The 19285-nt window shown below is 54.0% G+C and overlaps 1 protein-coding gene and 1 pseudogene across 1 annotated transcript; one reads left to right on the plus strand and one right to left on the minus strand.

The window, feature by feature from the left end:
- Window positions 1–3630: 3630 nt before the first annotated feature.
- LOC149744108 (olfactory receptor 10V1-like) lies at window positions 3631–12868 on the plus strand (annotated as a pseudogene).
- A 2452-nt stretch (window positions 12869–15320) lies between these two features.
- LOC149744109 (sodium- and chloride-dependent creatine transporter 1-like) lies at window positions 15321–17853 on the minus strand (the record flags this gene model as incomplete). Its single annotated transcript, XM_089903906.1, is given in 9 exon segments — window positions 15321–15461; window positions 15504–15596; window positions 15864–16034; window positions 16103–16224; window positions 16316–16469; window positions 16471–16635; window positions 16768–16880; window positions 17492–17616; window positions 17705–17853. Coding segments are annotated over 9 exon segments (1233 nt in total), but the record flags the coding sequence as incomplete, so codon positions are not given.
- Window positions 17854–19285: the final 1432 nt, after the last annotated feature.

Raw genomic sequence — 19285 nt, forward strand, 5'->3', positions numbered from 1 at the left:
TGAGAGAGTTTTCAGGTGGAGTTCATAATTTTGCAAGAACTATGCATTCCCACATGACATATTTATCCATGTCTCTGTAATTATAGCATATTACCTGGTTAGGGAATGAAGGAACATTACTCTACCATGTAGTAGGGTGAAAGATAGGTGGAGAAAGGCCAAGATATGTGTCTGCAAAATTGACGTCCAAAATAAAAAACAAGTTCCATATTCTCACGGGAAGGTAGGGTTTATCAGCCAGGATGCCAGCAGTTGTGTCTAAGGGACCAAGCCAGAGATGTGACTGGAGAGAAAATGTAAAATTAAGTCAGAAGTCAGAGTGAAACCGAAATTGAAAGAGTACATTAAGAGCAATGGTGAAATTACTTGGATTACACAAGTCAGAAGAAAGCTGATCTAGATTTTACTTTTTACAGAAAAATTAATTTCCAAAAGAATTAAACTTGAAATGGGAATAAATGAAAGCATACAATTAAATAGAAAATATGAAACCATAAAAATGAAAGGAGAAAACTTTGATGAAGTCATTAATGCATGATACAAAACCCAGAAGCCATGCATGAGTAAATATGAATCAATGTCTGAACACAAAGAAATGTGAAACGTATTTATGGCAGAAAACACCGTGAAAGCATCAAATTGGGAATCAATTGGGATAATTCTTTATAAACGAGATAATAAAAAATGCAGGAGGGCTTCCCTGGTGGCGCAGCGGTTGAGAGTCCACCTGCTGATGCAGGGGACACAGGTTCGAGCCCTGGTCCGGGAAGATCCCCCATGCCGCTAGCAACTAGGCCCGTGAGCCAGAACTACTGCGCCTGTGCGTCTGGAGCTTGTGCTCCGCAACAAGAGAGGCCGTGATAGCGAGAGGCCCGCGCACTGCGATGAAGAGTGGGCCCTGCTTGCCACAACTAGAGAAAGCCCTCGCACAGAAACGAAGACGCAACACAGCAAAAAAATAAAATTAATTAATTAATAAACTCCTACACCCAACATCTTAAAAAAAATTTTTTTTAAATGCAGGATACAAAGTGCAGAAGGCAAAAAAATAAAATAAAATCGATGTCTAATTATACAAAAATGTTAAACACTGTTATGAACAAAACACCATAAATAAGATGAAAAGACAAACGAGTTAGGAAAAAATCAGTGATACAAATAGTAAACTAAAGAAAATATCTTTAAAATGCGAAAAGAAACACCAAAACACTCTTAGAAATCAGTACATAAAAGACAAACAATCCAATAGGGAATTGTACAAATGACGAGAACATGGCATTCATGGAATAAGAATTATAAACAGCCAAATTGGTACTTGATATGATCTTATTAATGTAAAAAAATATTGTAAATGCAGGTTAGCATATCCTAGGAAAAAATCTGGACGAATACACATAAAACTGCTCATAGTGGTTAGTGCAGACACATTATGAGAAAAAAATGTATTTATTCATTCATTTATTTATTTATTTTTGGCTGCCTTTGGTCTTTGTTGCTGCACTTTGCGCAAGCAGGGACCACTCTTCGTCGCGGTGCACGGGCTTATTGCGGTGGCTTCTCTTGTTGCAGAGCATGGGCTCTAGGTGCGTGGGCTCAGTACTTGTGGCTCATGAGCTCTAGAGCGCAGGCTCAGCAGTTGTGGCACACGGGCTTAGTTGTTCCGCGGCTTGTGGGATCTTCCCATACCAGGACTCGAACCGGTGTCCCCTGCATTGGCAGGGGGACTCTCAACCACTGTGTCACCAGGGAAGCCCCCTATGAGAAATTTTAACTTTCTAAGAGTGCACCTTTCTGTAAAGCATAAATGATTTTATTTATTTTATTAAATTTTTTTTAACCATTTAAAAAATTGAAGTATAGTTCGTTTACAGTGTTAGTTTCAGGTGTATAGCAAAGTGATTCCATTACACACACACACATATTGTTTTATATATATATAGTCTTTTTCAGATTCTTTTCCACTATAGGTTATTACAAGATATTGAATATAGTTCCCTGTGCTATAGAGTAGGTCCTTGTTGTTTATCTGTTTTATATATAGTAGTGTGTATATGTTAATCCCAAACTCCTAATTTATCTCTCCCCCTCTCCCTCTGCTATCCTCTTTGGTAACCGTAAGTTTGTTTTTTATGGCTGTGAGTCCATTTCCGTTTTCTAAATAAGTTCATTTATATCATATTTTTAAAGACTCCACATATAAGTGATATCATATGATATTTGTCTTTCTCTGTGTTACTTCACTTAGTATGCTAATCTGTAGGTCCTTCGATGTTGCTGCAAATGGCACTGTTTCATTTTTTATGGCTGAGCAATATTCCATTGTATATATTCCCACATCTTCTTTATCTGTTTATCTGTCAATGGGCATTTAGGTTGTTTCCATGTCTTGGCTACTGTGAACAGGGCTGCTCTGAACATAGGGGTGCATGTATCTTATTGAAGTATACTTTTGCCTGGACATATGCCCAGGAGTGGGATTGCTGGATCATATGGTAGTTCGATTTTTAGTTTTTTAAGTAACCTCCATACTGTTCTCCATAGTGGCTGCACCAATTTCCATGCCCACCAACAGTGTAGGAGGCTTCATTTTTCTCCACACCCTCTCCAGCATTTATTATTTGTAGACTTTTTTTTTTTTTTTTTTTTTTTTGCTGCATTGCGTCTCCATTGCCGTGCATGGGCTTTCTCTAGTTGCGGCTGTCGGGGGCTACGGTTCGTTGTGGTGCGCAGGCTTCTCATTGCGGTGGCTTCTCTTGTTGCGGAGCACAGGCTCTAGGTGCACAGGCTTCAGGAGTTGTGGCGCGTGGGCCCAGCTGCTCCACGGCCTTTGGGATCTTCCCGGACCAGGGCTCGAACCCGCGTCCCCTGCACTGGCAGGCAGATTCTTAACCACTGCGCCACCAGGGAAGTCCCCCCAGCAATGTTTTAACCAGTCCCGCCCCTGCCTTCTGGTGTCTCTGTTTGAGAGAACCACTGGCTTCAAGTACGACCTCTTCATTTCCTAGTGGCTTTCAACTCTTGCCCCAGAGCAGGAATGAGAGAAGCAGCAGACACAGACACAGACAGCTTTTCAGACGCTTCGTGACTGTAGGGTCCCAACATGAGAATGAGAGAGAAAGCGATTCACTCCAGTCCTAGGGAAAGAGGCCTTCCCCTCCCCCTCCTTGCTGGTCCCCAAGGCTGAAGTCACATCTCTGTCGTGTGACTCGCACTTTCACTTCCCACATGAGGGTTTTCGTGCCTTCATGCCGTTCGATTCTAAAAACAGTGCGGGGTCCTGGAAGCAGCGCCCACCTCTGCTCCTGTGAGGACATACGCTTGCCGTGCTCCGGTCACAGAGCAGACACACGAGAGGCCTGAGACCACCTCCACCGAGGGCTTTGAAGGCCGCAGCCAAGGTCCTATCGACTCCAATCAGTGGACTCCAGACAATTTTGCTCACTTCCCTGCAAAAGAATTTTGTGAAACTATGACAGACACACACACACACACACACACACGCACACACATTTTTAAGCTAGCATCGGAAATTGTTCATAAGTTTAAATAGTGGCAAAGATGTGATTTCTGGCTTACTGTGAATATTCACAATTTAAAGCTACCCCTCCCTGCCTGTGCCTTGGTAAGCCTTCATTTACCCCTAGCAGGGTGCCTGCCTACCAGGGTTTGAACGGCAGTCATGAAGACCACGCAGCTTTTCAGAAGCCACTGATGGGCCTGGTTCCACAGGAAGCTGGCGCCGTGTGCTGGGGCGTGGAACGGGCTAGTCCTTACAGAAGGTGGTGGCTTCTCGTTGCCATCGGGGCTGACTCTGGCCTCATGGAGTGGCGCTGTGTGAGCAGACTGAGCCGTCTGGAGGACTAAGGAGAGCAGCCTCTACGCACGCAAAAGTATCCTGTACCATTGAGATACTGGCAACATCGTCCCCGGGGAAAAGGCCCCAACATGCTCTTCACTGAGAACTCCATAGATGGCATCTATTTCCAAAAACGGCATTGCAGCCCCCAGGGCATGAGATGGAATTGCCATGAACTGCCTTTGTGAGATGGGCTGAGCAGCTCAGTGATGGGAGTAGAGAACATCAGAAGGAGAGCCCCTTCCTGCTCTGCCTTTGAGCCAAACTTTGTTTTCCTGAGATTAAACCTGCTTTGGGATGAACACAGTGAGATTTTCACCAGCCCTCTCTTGTCAAATCGTAACCTGTTTGCCTGATTTCAACAGTGCTCTGGCCAACCACGATGTCTTCACTTACCTGAAGTTTGGATTTCTAGTTCAGCTGGGAAATGGAAAGAACTGTAGTCTCTGTTCTGTGCGTGCTTTCCTTTAGACGAAAGCCGGTAGGCTCAATCATCTGTGCCTTGAGGAGCTTGATAGTAAGGCGTTAAAACAGCCTTGAGGACCTAAGAGCTGTAGATATCAGGAGTCAATGGTAGGTCCTTCCGGGACAGGACGCTTGATCAGGAACGCCCTTGCACTTCTGCAGAGCAGGCACCGACCGCAGCAGAGAATGAACATGTGGGCAGAGGTGAGTCCTTCTTTCCCAGGGGTGTAGTCTAAATTTTCACTCTTTCCATAGCTGTCAACATTTCCTGACTAGTTGGTCCCCAGATTCTGAGGTCCACCTGGGACAGGGGCAAAGGACGTCCCTCTGGGCACAAACTTGCCAGGGACTCTGGAGTCCTCTGCCTCTGAGTTCCCTTGTAGCCTGTGGCCGGCCTCCCATTGCCCAGCGGCTCAGGGCTGCAGTGAAGTCAGCATAGGTCATAAGAAAGTCCCGTCCTCTTGCTTGGGACACACAAAGGACAAGCATACCTGGCACATCTTCAGCTAGACCCACCCTCTAGGGAGAGAGCGGCACGTCCCCGAGTCACATGGCTCACAGTACGGCTCAGGAAAGGAATCCCAACTTTCCGATCTGCAGTCCGGGTTGGGGGCCACCTGTGCTGGCCCTTGTTAAGCAGAGAGAGATTTAGGAAACACAAAAGGATCTTGGCAAGAGAACCTCAGGGGAAACAATTAGAGGTGTATGCCAACCACATTACTGACGTGAGCAGCCTCTGTGATCCTTGACCACACACCAGCATTAATAGACTGAGAGCCATCATTTGCTGTATACCTCCTCTGTGCCAGGGTGTATGGACGAATTTAGAGACTAATAGGGGACCAAACACAGACACGTGAAGCAGACAAGAGTCAAGCATTAGTCTGCTTACAGTGGAAACTGAGGCCAGACCTGACTGTGAGGTGGACCTGAGCTGGGGCCAGGCAGACCACCCGAGGCCCAACTCAACTCCACCCCTTCCCGGCTGGGTGGCTGCGGGGAAGCTAAGATGCTTCATCTCCCTCAGCTTTAGATTTGTCCTCTTCAACATGGAGCAAGTGATAGTGAGGGTGGTGAGGCCGGAGCCCAAGACGACTGCAGCACAGACGTTCTTTTTCTATCCTAGGGCAGTAGCCAGTCGGTCGGTTGGGCACAGTCCCCTCAGAAAGCCACTCCGTGGCAGTGCCCAGCTCTTGCCCTGACATCATCAGATGCGACCAGTATCAGGTGGACTTCTCCCCAGAAGGCTGCGTCCCCCTCCTCCGGCTGCCGAACCTCCAGCCCTGACCCTTCTCAGTCAGTGGGTGCAATTCCCCAAGGAGCTCTGCTCTCCTGCGCCCCTCGGCCCCCCATCATTTGTCGTTCCAGGAGAAATATGGACAGAAGACTTAGATCCATGTCAAGTCACGATTTGCCCAGAACGTCTAATTTTTCTGTGTTTTGTTGTATCGATGTTAAGATATCTTTATTAATCGTTCTGACCCAGAAGCCATACAGTTTCTCGATTCTGGGAAGGTGGCAGCAGAGGTGGTAACATCATTTTTGAATCTTCACAAAATCCTCATCTACTCTCCCAGCCCCGAAAGAGAAAGAGAAAGAGATACAGGAAACGATAGCAAACCCAAAAACCCAGGGTAACGTCCACAACAAAACTAGGTGACAAGGTATTCCCACAAACTCCAAAATCTGGGTTGGCTGAGACCAACCCATCCCGGCTCCAAGGTCTGTGGACGCTTATCCCCCGAGGGAAGGAAGCAGATGGGGGGAAATCAGGGGCACGGGGTGCCTGGTGGTCCTAGAAATCCGATGCTTACCTACCTACAGGTAATTTCAACTGTGGAACTCTTTGTGGTTGCCAAAATACAAGGCAGGAAAATAAAGAGAACCCATCAATCTGTCACTAAGAAGATTAAGAGGTACAAACTACTATGTACAAAATAAATAAGCTGCAAGGATATACTGTACAGTACAGGCAATGGAGCCAATATTTTATAATAACGATAGGTGGATTATAACCTTTAAAAACTGTGAATCACTATGCTGTGCACCTTGAAACTTATATAATACTGTACGTCAACTATACCTCAGTAAATCAAAACAACCATGAAGAGACTGTTAAGGGAAAAACAATCAACCAGATTGCTTCATCATCACGTCCTAACCGAATACAAGCACGTGGTTCCACGAAGAGGCCTAGTGTCCCGACCCACTGCCCGTAAGGTGAGGAAGCGGGAGCGGAGTTCCCTCCCTGAGAAATGAAGGGAATTCTGAGGCTCCCCACTCAGGACTGCATGCCTGCCTCCTTGGCAGCACAATTTCTAAGAAACTTAAATACAAATATGAGCACTTAAGTTGAGAATCTGGGGGAGTGAAGAAGGGCCAATAAATAGCATACCTCTTCCCTGCCGGAGTTCTGAACCACTTGAGAAATACAAGAAAAGTCCCAGCAGATGGGGAAGCAAAGCCTCTACACTGGTAAAGGCTGGTTTGTGAATACAGGTAATTCCCTATACCCCACACAGTTAGACTCAGAACAACCCATTGGAGGGAGTGGAAAGGGAAGGAGAAAGAGACCAAATACTCCACACTGAGAACCTCTGACAAACTCCCCCTGGTGAGGAAACGTGGACCTCTGGACGCTGCTCACCAACAGTGTATTTCACTGCATCTCCATGTGGCATCTCTTTCCTCGAGGAAACCAGGGGAGACACACAGAGTCTGTGATTGTGAGTGGTGTGGCAGCTGCGCTGACACTGCCTTAGAACATCTAGGAATTTGCAGAGGCGGCAGCCCCAGTTACTTAGGGCCCTTTTGACGTGCCTTTCTTCCAAAGTGCTGAATTTATGTTTAAAACCTCTTACTTGCCGTCCCTCCCTTCGGACCCCACGTGCCGGTAATGCTGGCACTAAGGTGGGCATGCGCATTAGCTGGAGGAAGACAGCATATCCTCAGCCCCGCGCTGCCGCCACATCAGGTCACTCATCGACGCTGGAGAGTTGCACGGTGCTTCTCTCCATTAGATGGCAGAAGAGCTTTTGTATTAGAAACTGGGGCCAAGAGGAGAAACAGGCCAGGGAGGAGGGAGAAGAAGGTGGAAAAGTGCCGTAGGCCCACCTTGGACTGTTGGCAGCCCCTCTGGGGTCATGATTAGAGGCAGAGACGACTGGAATGATTCAAGGGGAATTGTGTGTAATTCTGAGTACCCAGAGGGCTCTTGGGGGTCCTGTTTCCGGTTGCAGAGTGTGGCAGAATGCTGCGGGGCAGGCCTTGTCCCACTGCCGCCTGCAGGCCAGCACCGAGCTAGCCCTCCGAGGCTTTGGCCCGGGCAGGGCTATCCTCCAAAGGACGGCGGTGGAAAGGGGGTTTACTCTGAGCAAGCCTGTGGGCCGTGGAAGTGAAACCAAAGGAAGGCCCAGAGTGGCTGCAGGGGGAAGACTGGCTTTATGAATGTAGGCGAGACGTCGTTGGGGTCCTGCCTTACGAGGATGCGGGGCACGGTGCAGGTTGGACATCGGGCTGCACCTAGACCAGAACCGGGGAGATGAAAGTATTAGACAGAAGCCTGGGTCAGCTGAGTAGTAGCTTTCTCAAGCTTCCATAACCCTCAGTCCCCACTTCGTTCAATGAAGCTACTTTGATGACTCAGAGTTTGCAGATTAAAAATGGAATCCCCGATGGCCCTGATTAAGTCCCCTTGTAGACTCTCAGCTTTGGGGGCTGGGGGGCTTAGAAGCTCACCGATCTCGGGCTCCACTGCCCACTCTGCACTCCTCTCTAGCAAGGCCTGATGGCTTGATTCAAACCCAAGCAAACCTGTGCATTTCCTGCCTCTAAAATCAGCCTGAGGCCCATTCGCATACTGGTGACGGCACAGTGGGCCCGCAATTTCAGCAGATCTGAGTTAAACGACATTGTCAAGATCTAGACTGTTTTTTTCTTTTTTTTTGGCAAGGAAAACCTGAGTAATTGAGTTTGGGCTTGGGTTCAGCTGTGTGGCCTAGGGAAGGGCCTCCCCTCGGTGGGGTGGACCACAGGGACGGCCTCCTTCCCCACCTCTCCTCTAGGGCCAACGTAGCAGCTCCTCTAAGGACACTCCCTTCCTTCCAGCCATCAGACAGTGCTTCCGAGGGCTCGGTCCCCGTGGTCCGGACAGGCGGGAAAGCCACCGGCCAGGCTGCGGGAAGCTGTGCCACCGGGTCCAGGCCACTCGGCGCTGCCGCTGCTTCCCTGAAGATGGGCTTTCCTCCTCCTCGGGCTTCTCCCCGGTTTTCCGCTTCACGCGCTGACCTGTGCCTCCCAGGTAACAAAACCACATCTCTTCTCCGGGGCCGTTCCAGGCACGCGAGAAAAGAGCAGGAAGGATGCACGAGCCGTACTCACGCGGGGCCGCTGCTCCGCGCTCCACTCGGGGCTATGCTTTGGACCGTGGCGTGTGGTAAGAAACAAATAGAAACCACTGCAACACCGAAGTAATGAAAGACTGATTCAAGTCTCAGTTATTTTAATTATGTTTTATTTACTTTTGTGTATAGGTTTTATCTGTTATCGTGTGTTTGTTGTATTATTTCATTATACTTAATGACATTACAGTGCATCCATACTGTAGAATGCGGCAGTTGAAAGACTGAAGTATGATTCCCTTTGTCATAAAGCAGAAACTAACACACCATTGTAAAGCAACTGTACTCCAATAAAGATGTTAAAAAAAAGAAAAAGAAAAAAAGATTGACGTAAACCAGCTATGTGCTGACTGAAAACCTCTCCCGGACACATTATGCGGTGAAAACACTAAGGGCAGTCAGTTTATATGTGTAATATGATCCCATTTCAGCTTTTTTAATGTGTGACTGTGGTGAATGTTTATATACATACACGTGTGAGTGTGGGAATATGTGCATATATGCGTGCAGGTGTGTGTGAATGTATGCGCGCAGGTGGGTACTGTGTGTGTCCATACACGTGTGCACTGTGTGTGTCCATACACGTGTGCAGATGTGTGCGTACATGTGATCGTGTTTATGCTTGCGTGTGTAAGGTGTGTGCATGCCTGTTCCTGTGTACACGTGTGGGAGCGTGTGTGTGTGCGTATGCCCATTCGTGTGAGTGTGTGCGTGAAGTGTTTGCGTTTGTACGCACCGGACAAAGCAGGGAAGGAAGTGAGCCCCCCCGGCTGAGAGCGATGCTCTCTGGGAGAGCAGGGGGAGAAAGTCACACTGACTTTCACTTCTCGCTTTTCAACCGTTTGGATCATGTGTCTTTGAAAGTCTTTGACTTTCATCTTTGTGTTTTCAGTATTTTCAAGGTTTAGGGCCCAAATGAAACAAAGCAATCCCCACATGTCCGCAGCCCCGTCATGGGAAAAAAGAGAGGAAGTGATCAGCTGTGGCCAAGCCAGAGCCGAGGGTCCGAGTCCAAGGAAGAGAAACAAGAACCCGGAAAGGATGGCCTCACTCAGACCGCTGGCAGAGCAGGGCACTTAGTGTGATTTCCAGGCGGAGCTGGTGGCAGGGCTGGGAGCAGGGAAGGCGTCATCCGGGGAAGACGTCGTGACCATCGGCTCTGCGGTAACGAGTGGGCAAACGGCCCTCCAGGGACCCGTGCTGCTCAGAGACTCTAGGCGCCCATTTGGTCAGTGAACACCCAAAGAATAGTCAGTGTGACATGCAAGGGGCTGGAAAACTGGAAGCACAAACTCCGTCTGGGCCAAGCAAAACCATCAGCAGAATGGGTTTTCAGGTTTCAGTGAACACACTTCGAGTCTCACACTTTGGCCCCGGTCCAAATGGTACCTAAGTGAGCTCCTGTCCTTGAGGTGACAACTCCATTTCCACGAGGCGCTGAAAATGAAGAGAACCCATCTCAGTGACCTCAACAGGTCACTCCTGTTGAGTCTCGATGTGTTAGATCTCTAGACTCTTTAGCAATCTTCTCCTCTCCTCTGCTGTGAGAAAGGGATGCACAGGAAGGAATCGAAGCCTAGGCATAAGGCCTCCTACTTGTATCTTTGGTCCTACCGGGGAAGAGAGAAGCAAACGTGTCCCCCAAAGTCTGGGAAGGTGCCGACTATGTCCTAGTTCTGTCCTGCTTCCTCCCACCCTGGACGATCATGACCTCAGCATCCCCAATACGTCAAAGGTTCCCTGCTTTCACTTAACCATTAACTCAAGCATACGTGTTGGGCGCCTACTCAACGTCTGACTCTGCCCTAACTGCAGAGGATGCAGAAACGAGCAACAGACTTTTAGTCAACAGATCTTCACCAATAATACTAATATGTACCAGCCACTGTTTGAGAGCCTAAATAAGAAATCATTCTTGCCATCAGGGAGCCCACAGGCTTTTGGGGTAGCCAGAGAGAGAATCCGCCTGACTCAGCCCAGGGCTCAGAAGAGGTGTCTAGAGCAGGGTGACACGTAAGCCGGGGTCTCCCTGCGACTCAGCGGAGCTGAAACAGGGGAGGCTGCAGGAACCCTGGGAGTTTGGTGGGGAGGGGCGGTGGCGAGGGAGGGACAACATAGCCAACGCACAGAGTCAAAGTGTCTTTAAGACCAACTCGCCGGACCTTCCATCCCACGGGAATTCCCCACGGCGTCAATGACCCCGCCGGCCCGGCCTCTGTTCCAACCTAAGTAACATCACGCTCAGCACCCAACCCCTACCCTGAGGCCGCTCTTCAAAACGTAGTCAGAAGGAGGACTTTCGTTAGGGTCTGTTAAAGACAACTTCACTCATCTCGGCTCGTTTCTGTAATAACTCAACAGGTGAACTAAAGTGACGTCACCATCAGAGCGAGCACTCCGCCGCTCTCACTGAACAGAAGGCAGAATTCAAAAGGCTCACAGAATGGGGACAATGGCCATCTGTGGAGAGGGCTCCAGGGTCTCCCATGACTTAGAGAATTGCTAGAAAGCTGCCTTTTCCGGCCCAGGAGCTCGACAGAGGAGAACGCAGGATGGCCCCACTGCAGAAGCAGCACACCTTGAGCTCTGAATTCATTGTCTTGGGCTTTGGGGACCTGGCTGAATTACAAATCTCCATGTTTGGACTGTTTCTAATCATGCATCTTGTCACCCTAGCAGGGCACACGACTCTTGCGCTCATCACCCTCTTTGACTCCGCGTATTTCCTCCTTCGCAACCTGTCCACCATTGAAATCGGCTATATATGGGCCATCGTCCCCAGCATGCTGGCCAGTTTCCTGTCCGGGAGCCAGCGGATGCCCTTCCTGGGCTGAGCCCTGCAAATGCATCTCTTCAGCGCCCTGGGCAGGGCAGAGTGTTTCCTCGTGGCTGCGATGGCCTACGACCGCTTTGTGGCCGTCTGCAAGCCCCTGCATTACACAGTCATCATAGCCAGGACCCTGTGTCTGCAGATGCTGGCTCTGGCGTGAGTCAGCGGACTTGCGCTCTCCTTCACCCTCCCCACACTGATATCCCTCTTCCCCTTTGGTCAGTCTCATGAGATCAGTCACTTCTTCTGTGACATCCCCGCTGTGCTACTCCTGGCCTGCGCGGACGCACGCGGGCCAGTGAGGTCGCGGTCTTCCGCGTCTGCCTGCTCATCCTGTTGGTTCCCTTCCTGCTGACCCTGCTCTCCTGCGGGTTCATTATCGCTGCCGTCCTCAGAATCCACGTGGCTGAGGGCAGGAGCAAGGCCTTCTCCGCCTGTGCTGGGCACCTGCTGGTCTCCCTTCTGCACTACGGCTGCACGATATTCATCTACATTCGCCCCAAGTCATGCTACGCCCCAGAACAGGACAAAACTGTGTCCTTAATCTACACCAGTGTCACTCCCGTGCTCCACCCTATGATCTATAGTCTGAGGAGCAAGGAAGTCGAGGGGGCCCTCAAGAGACTCCTGGAGAGCCACGAGCAGACGAGGCCGGCGGTCCAATGCAAGGGGAGGGGGAAGAGGGGCTCCACGTGCCAGAGCCCAGTCGGTCATGTCCGTGCAGCCCTCGCAGCCCCACGCCTCCTCCCGAGGGCTGTGCTGTGGTTCTGTGGGCGCCTGGACCTTACCGGTAACCCCCTTTCCCGCCGTCACACGTGGAACAAACCCTGACGCTTTCCGAGATGGAGCAGCTCTGGGGGGGGTCAGTGAACGTTTCACGGCCCCTTCACGGACGATGACACCCAGACCCTGGAGCACCGTCAGACACTTCTCCGGCCAAAGAGCTAGAAGTACAAGGAGCGAGCTCCCAAGTCCAAATGAGGTAAAGGCAAGGGGGCAAAGGCAGAGCCAGCCCAGGGGCTGTACCCCACTCCACCCTCCTCCTGCGCGCCCTCCTCTCCGCCGCGTTTCCCGACCTACCCCGCTTCCAGCCTCTGGGCCAGCTGGCCCCTCCTCATGGTGCCATGGGTTCAAGGGCCGCTCACTCCTGGCGGCCTTGGGGAGTGCCCGTGCGCTCACTCATTACCTAGGGCTGAAGTGCTTTGCTCTCTCCCTGACTGGCCGAGAGGCTCCTTGAAGGCAAGAACTGTGATTAACCTGCCGCCCCGGCACCGCGCACATAACAGGTGTTCAATCAGCACTAATTGGACGCTGACCCCCCCCCGCCTCCCCCCCCCCCCCCGTGAGCTCTGGCATAGGAACAGCTTCAGACTCTGGCTGCTAATGGAAGGGAAGCCTTCAATATCCTGCTGAGCCTCCGAGATTCAGGGACTCAGGTCCGGCATTATGATCCCAAGGAAGTGTTTGCTGACCCCACGTCCACCCCACAGGCTGGGCGAGGTGCCCTGGATCCCTGCATCCTAGCACTTAGCAGCAAATAATTCTTGAATGAGTGAATGAGCACCTTGTGGGTACCAGGCACTGCCCATGGCACTGGGGATACGACAAAGCATAAGGCACAAAAGAGCTCACAAATGAGGCTGGCGAGTTGAGCACCTTATTTAAAAGACTAAAATAAAACGAATTATTTAGAAAATATACAATGGTTACGAGCTCTTCTTTCCTAGGCAGGAGTCATTCACCCAGCACCAAGCCTAGAACACCCACATGCTGTTTAAAAGGGTCAGGAAGGAAAGGGTCTGGGTCCTTGATGACCCTTCATTGGAAAACTCAACCACAACCATCATCACCTCCCTCTAGCCTTCGTGTTCGGTCAACAGTACACTTCCTCATAGTTTAAACCCCCGAAACCTTCCTCACCAAACCCCAACCTTGCCTACTCTCCTCAATTCATGTCTCCTACCACCTCCCTCATCATTCCTAGACGATGACCCCACCTCCTGCCACAGAGGGGCCCTCAGAGCCACCAGAGGGGCACTCCTCAATGGGAGTGGCAGATCTTGGAGGGCAGGAACCATGTGGGTAATTTTCCCTCGTGTCCAGCCCTACTTGCTCTCTGGCCTGCGCCCTCAGACCTAGGAAGGGGCAGAGCCTGGAGGGGCAGGAGGCGGTGCCATCATGAGGTCCTTGCAGGGAACCCAGATGGCGACTCCAGGTTGATCAAAGTGAAGGTGGGGTGATCGCTAGCTTCAGCGTATGTGGAGAGAGAACTGACGTGAAAGTCAGAGAGACAGCGGCCGAAACACCAGTAGCCGCTTGTTGCCGACCACATCCCGTTGCAACCCTACGCGGGCCCTGTGCTTCAGGGCCATGTGATACCCTTACGAGAGGGGTGCACGGGCACCCCTGTATTTGGACAAGCTTCGAGGGGTGCCTCTTCTTTTATCTCTTCAAGAGATATTATTTTCACTACTCTCACCCCTAAACCCTTCCTTATTTTCAAAATAAACTAGTGAAACGTTGACAAGTGTTGAAGCCGGGTGAAAGGTAGGCGGATTTTTAAAAACACTATCCTCTCTCCTTGTGCGTACATGTGAAATGTCCGCAATAAAGACGCTAGAAAAGTCAAGGTACTGACCGGTCTCCCACCCTCGCCATTTATCTAAACTTCGCTCTTCCTTTAAGGCACAGCTCAGATGCCTCTGAGCCCCCGACCCCTTTTTAATGACCGCCTCGGTCGAGTTCGCACTTAAGGCAAGGGAATGCTGCTGACAGGAGAGCAGCCTCGGGTTCCCATCCACCACGGCCTTGCCGTGTGTGCACAGCACCGACCCACGTGTTCCTGTGCACGTGTGCACCCACACAAACGTGCACACACACAAGGCCCTGGGTGGGCAGGGGTGCAGAGACAGGGGGGTCCATCACTCCCAGGAGGTGGGGTGGGAGTCTGGCGGCACAGGGGGCCCCAGGGAGGAGGGAGACCCTCTCCTGGGTGCCGTGGGACAGGACGTGGGTCTGTGTGGTTGGGGCGTGATCCTGGGTGACATGACGATAACCCACTGACCAGCCCAGGGAGGAGGGGTTCCCAGAGAGAAGGCACACAGCAGTCTGTCAGGTAAGAGATGACGCCCCCTTGGCTAAGAAATAGAGATCTATGTCTATACCCTATGTACTCACGCACACATGCACTCAAGCTCACACAACTGCTATTGGTGGCAATTGACTCAGGAACTGAAGGTTCCCTTGCTGGCTGGCTCTCTAAGCTTCTAGAGTAGGGACGGGGAGAGGGGTCTAGCCCAGCTGAAATATTCGCCTTGGTTCTGCTGCCCCCCCCTCGCCTGCCCCCTCTGCTCTCCAGTCCCCCTGTTCCCCGAGCAGCCACTGCTGCCCCTGGGGTGAGGGGCCACCCAAGGGTGTGCTGGGCAGAGCCTGGAGAGAGGCAGGCAGGGCCTGGTGGGGTCAGGTGAGACGTGACGGTAGCGGGCACTGGAGGGCGGGCGGCAGGGCTTGGGAAGCAGCGTGGGCACCAGCTTGGTTAAGGGGGGTGGGGGAGGCATCTAGTTTTGGTGGGTTGTGATATTTTTGGCATTTTATTAAAAATGGAAAAAGTTATTTTAGTTATAAGCACTCTGCTGCTTCCTCCCCTCCCCCCCCAGGCAGACCCCCATAGGTGTCAGGGAAAGGCAAGCCCCCTGGGCGTGTGGGGGGCTAGAGCAGGGGCTGCTATGGCTACGAGAGGGTGAGCTGGTGATGTGAGCCGGGGCACCTGTCACATGACGCTCTCCACCACCACCACCTTGCTGCTCTCAGACACCGGGGTCAGGGTGGTCAGGCCCCTGACATCCGAGTCCTGAGCTCTGTACTCCAAGTGGTGGAGGCCCCAGACGGGCTGCGTCAGGTGCTGCCGGCGCTGCGGGAGAGAGGGACACGTTGGGTCCCTGGGGAGGGGCACCTGCTTGTCCCTGGCCTCTCTCCGCTTCCCGCCACCTGCCACCAACTTGGGGCCCGGGGCCGTGCCCCTCCTGACCAGGCCCCGCTCCCTACGCTAGGGAAATAGGGGTTCAGTGGAGGGCCGAGTGGCTGCTAGAACAGAGGCTAGGGACAGGCCTCTCCTCCGCCGCCACCACCTGAGCGAGGCCCTGGAGGGCCAACTCTCCTCCCGTACACCCCCCTCCGAGCTGGCCAAGAGGCTCCGGCACAACGGTCTGTCCCTCCCGGCGGGTGGGAGAAGGGGCAGGGCGCTCTGGACATCACGTCTCCACCCAACGGGAGGGAGGGATGGTGTGCGGGAGACAGGGCGCGGGGAACTGACCTCAGCCACGGTCCCCTTGGCCCTGAGGAGGCAGCCCAGGAGGTGGAGGGGCACACACAGCATGGAGGAGAGCGCGAAGCCCCAGCCCATGGCCTCGCCCCACCACGGGTACACGTAGGTGTTGTTGTAGACCAGCGGCTTGTAGTACACCGTGTGGAAGATGAAGACGCCCTGCGGGCGAGAAGCCTCGCGCTCAGCCGGCAGCCACCACTGCGAGCCCACAGTGTCCCTCGCCCTGCCCAGCCTCTCCCGGCCCTTACCATGCACACCAACGGGGTGAAGAAAGACCGGCACCATTTCATCCAGGGGCAAGGTCGGTACCCGATCATGCAGGCCACGTCGTCCATGAAGCGGTCGGCTCCTGGGGTCACGTGAGGCCGGAGGGCCAGGGCTAGAGACGCACCACCGCTGACCGCACCGCACCCCCGGCTTGCCTGTCGGCCCAGACCTACCGTACACCCAGGCGATCACCGCGCACTCCCAGAAGGCCTGCCAGAGCAGGGTGGTGCCGCTGGCTGAGTAGTAGTCAAACAGCTGGAAGACATACATCCCGCCCTGGGGATGGAGCCAGGTCAGGGAAGGTGGCAGCCGTCAGCCTGAGGCCAGGGGCATCGCTCACCCTGCCACCACTCACATTGGTCACCATGGAGAGATCAGTGACAAAGCAGAGGGCGCAGCAGAGGGCCACGGAGATCTCTCTTTGGAAACGGAAGTAGTAGGAGGCCGGGAGGAGGTCCAGCAGGCCGGTGATGAAGCCTTCCACACCTACAAACTGTGGCCGGGCAACTCAGGCCGTGCCCCTCCCCACCCACCTGCCATCTCCCGTCGCCCAGTGTGCCCTCTGCTCGCCAGCCCCCCTCCCCCCTACCTCCCAGCCCCCTCTCTTGCGTCCCCCCTCTCAAACCTGGCTGTCAAGGCCAAGCAGCAGCAGCATGAAGAAGAACAGAGCAGCCCAGAGCGGGGCCACAGGCATCAGCGTGACGGCCCGGGGATAGGCGATGAAAGCCAGGCCAGGCCCTGAGGGGGAAGGGGCAGGGTGTGGACACCTGGAGCACCCCACCCACATCCTGTCCCCCTCCACACTGCACCACGGTACCAGAGGAGTGGACGATGCCAGGGCACCCTGTGGCCAAGGGCCTTTCGACTTCTGTCAAGACACTGCCGGGCCACTCGAGCCCTCGTGTGTGTGTGTGGGGGTGTGCGCGCCATACCAGGGGCTGGAAGGTTCCCGCAAGCCCTTGGTAGACCTGTACCCATAAGAGTGGCGTGTCTGGCTCAGCCTTCTGTGCCTGGGTTCCGGCAGCTACTGTGGTCGCAGATCACCACTGACCCAGAAAAGGCCGACCTTTCCCTCTACAACACTCAGGCAAGTGTGAGGACATACCCCGAGGCCCCTGGATACAGACGGATGGGGGCTCGGGGCTCCACGTGGCCTGGCATGAGGTGGCTGGACAGCTGTGCCTCGCAGCTGCTCAGCCAGGCCTCCTGGCCCAGAGTGATGGGACAAATTGAGTTTGAATTGTTCTCATTTCTCAGAACGTCATTCTGTGTGCGTTCGCGTACACGGTCCGTTACGACAGCAGTTAACGCTGCTCCGGAGGCCGGGCTGGGGCTTGGGGCGTCTTTACCTGATTCCGCCACCTTGGAGATGTGCACGCCCTGCTCTGTGGCCATGAAGCCCAGGATGGTGAAGACCACGAAGCCAGCAAAGAAGCTGGTCCCGCTGTTTATGAGTGCGAGGATGATGGCATCCCTGGGGGCAGAGGGGACCGTGTGGGCTGGTGAGACTGCCTGCTGGCCACGGGCAGGCAGGGCAGGGCTGGCAGGGCTGTAGTGCCTACTTGTAGCAGTTGTTGTTGAAGCGATTGTAGCCGCCCAGGGCCGTGAGGGCCCCCAGGCCAATGGCGTAAGAAAAGAAAATCTGGGTCCCGGCATCTATCCATACCTGGAGATGAGCGAGGGGAGAGCAGGTGTGAGGAGCCACGGCGAGCACAGGTCAGCTGCAGAGGGAGGGAGAGGCAGGGCCCTCCCCTGGCGGGGAGCAAGGCCGCAGCCCGCAGGCAGGTCCCACGCCTCCCGTGCCGACTCCAGGTCCTGGTCTGCAGAGAGGCGGGGGTCCTTGGTGCCGGGGATTAGAACTCAGCTAGCCAGAGACACAGGCAAGATCAAGACGACAGCAAAGGCCTCTGCCTCCCACGCAAGCAGCGCCAAGCGGCTGCTCTGCGGACCCTGCCGGAACGCTCCCGCCCTCCAGAGACCTGGCCGTGTCCCGCGTGTCCCGCAACCACCGGCAGGCTGTCTTATTGTGTGTCTGTTGACACAGTTGTCCCCACCACCTGACAGGGAGCCCCTGAGGGAGGGATGGGTCCACGCTCCCCGCTGGGTCCCCGAGGGCAGACAGGCAGGTGAGAGAGACAGACCGAGAAGGTCAAAAGCTGACGCAGAGCCAGAACCGAGAGAAACTGGAAGGGAGGGAAGGCGAGCCAGGGAAGGCGAGCCACGGATGCCCCCCACCCCAGGGAAGGGGCAGCCGCTGCCGGGGCCACTCCACCTCCACTCGGGAGGGAAGGCTGCCGGGCCTGGAGGCACAGGGTGGAGAGGACTCTCCAGTCAGGGGGTGGGGATCAAGTGGTCCGGACTGAAGTCCCTGCCCCTCCTCGGGCTCTGGCCCTGGTGCCGTCTCCTCCCGTGGCAGCAGTGGTCGCTGGCAGACACCGACACTCCACAGGCAGTGCTGTCCCCGGGCTTGCCGTCACCCCGGCTGTACCTTTTCTGATGACTTGACTCCTCTCAAGACAAAGACGTAGACCAGCACTCAGCAGGCCAGCAGACACAGGGTCTCCTCCCAGCTGAGGGTCCCCGGAACCTCTAGGCCCCCGGAGACCCTCAAGACTTTGTTCCTGGGGGAGGGAATGCCAATGAGGGCTGTGCCAGCAAAGGGCCAGGAGACTGCCGGTGGTCCTGGGGTGGCGCCCCCAGCCCCTCCTCCCCTCCCCTCCCACCTCCGCCCCCCCACCGCCACAGCCCTTCCGGCCACCCGCTCTCCCCCATGCACCTGGCCAGCCCGGGCCAAGCTTGCAGCCTGAAGTCGCTGCAGTCTTTAGCCCCGGAGCCTTGGAGCCCCTGGCGGCCCGGCCCCACGCCGTCCCCAGCGGGCCCAGCAGCAGCCCCCCGCTTCCCTCCCCAGGCGGGCAGGCACCGCCCACTCTGCATCCCTGGCCTCATCCCCGCAGGGCTGGGCCCCGACTCACGCACGCGTGCACACGAACAGACATGCAGACACGAGCTACGTGTGGGAGGCCAGAGGGCTGGCTGGGCCTGGCCCAGAGGTGCCCGACTCCCTTCCAGAACTCGATGACAGGGACCTGCGCTCAGCACGCTGGTCACACGTGAAGTTGGCCAGGCTGGCACTGACACAGACT

This window comes from Delphinapterus leucas, chromosome X (genome assembly GCF_059928025.1).
Source record: "Delphinapterus leucas isolate spDelLeu-1000000601 "Yukka" chromosome X, BTC_Dleu_Yukka2, whole genome shotgun sequence".
Lineage (NCBI taxonomy): Eukaryota > Metazoa > Chordata > Mammalia > Artiodactyla > Monodontidae > Delphinapterus > Delphinapterus leucas.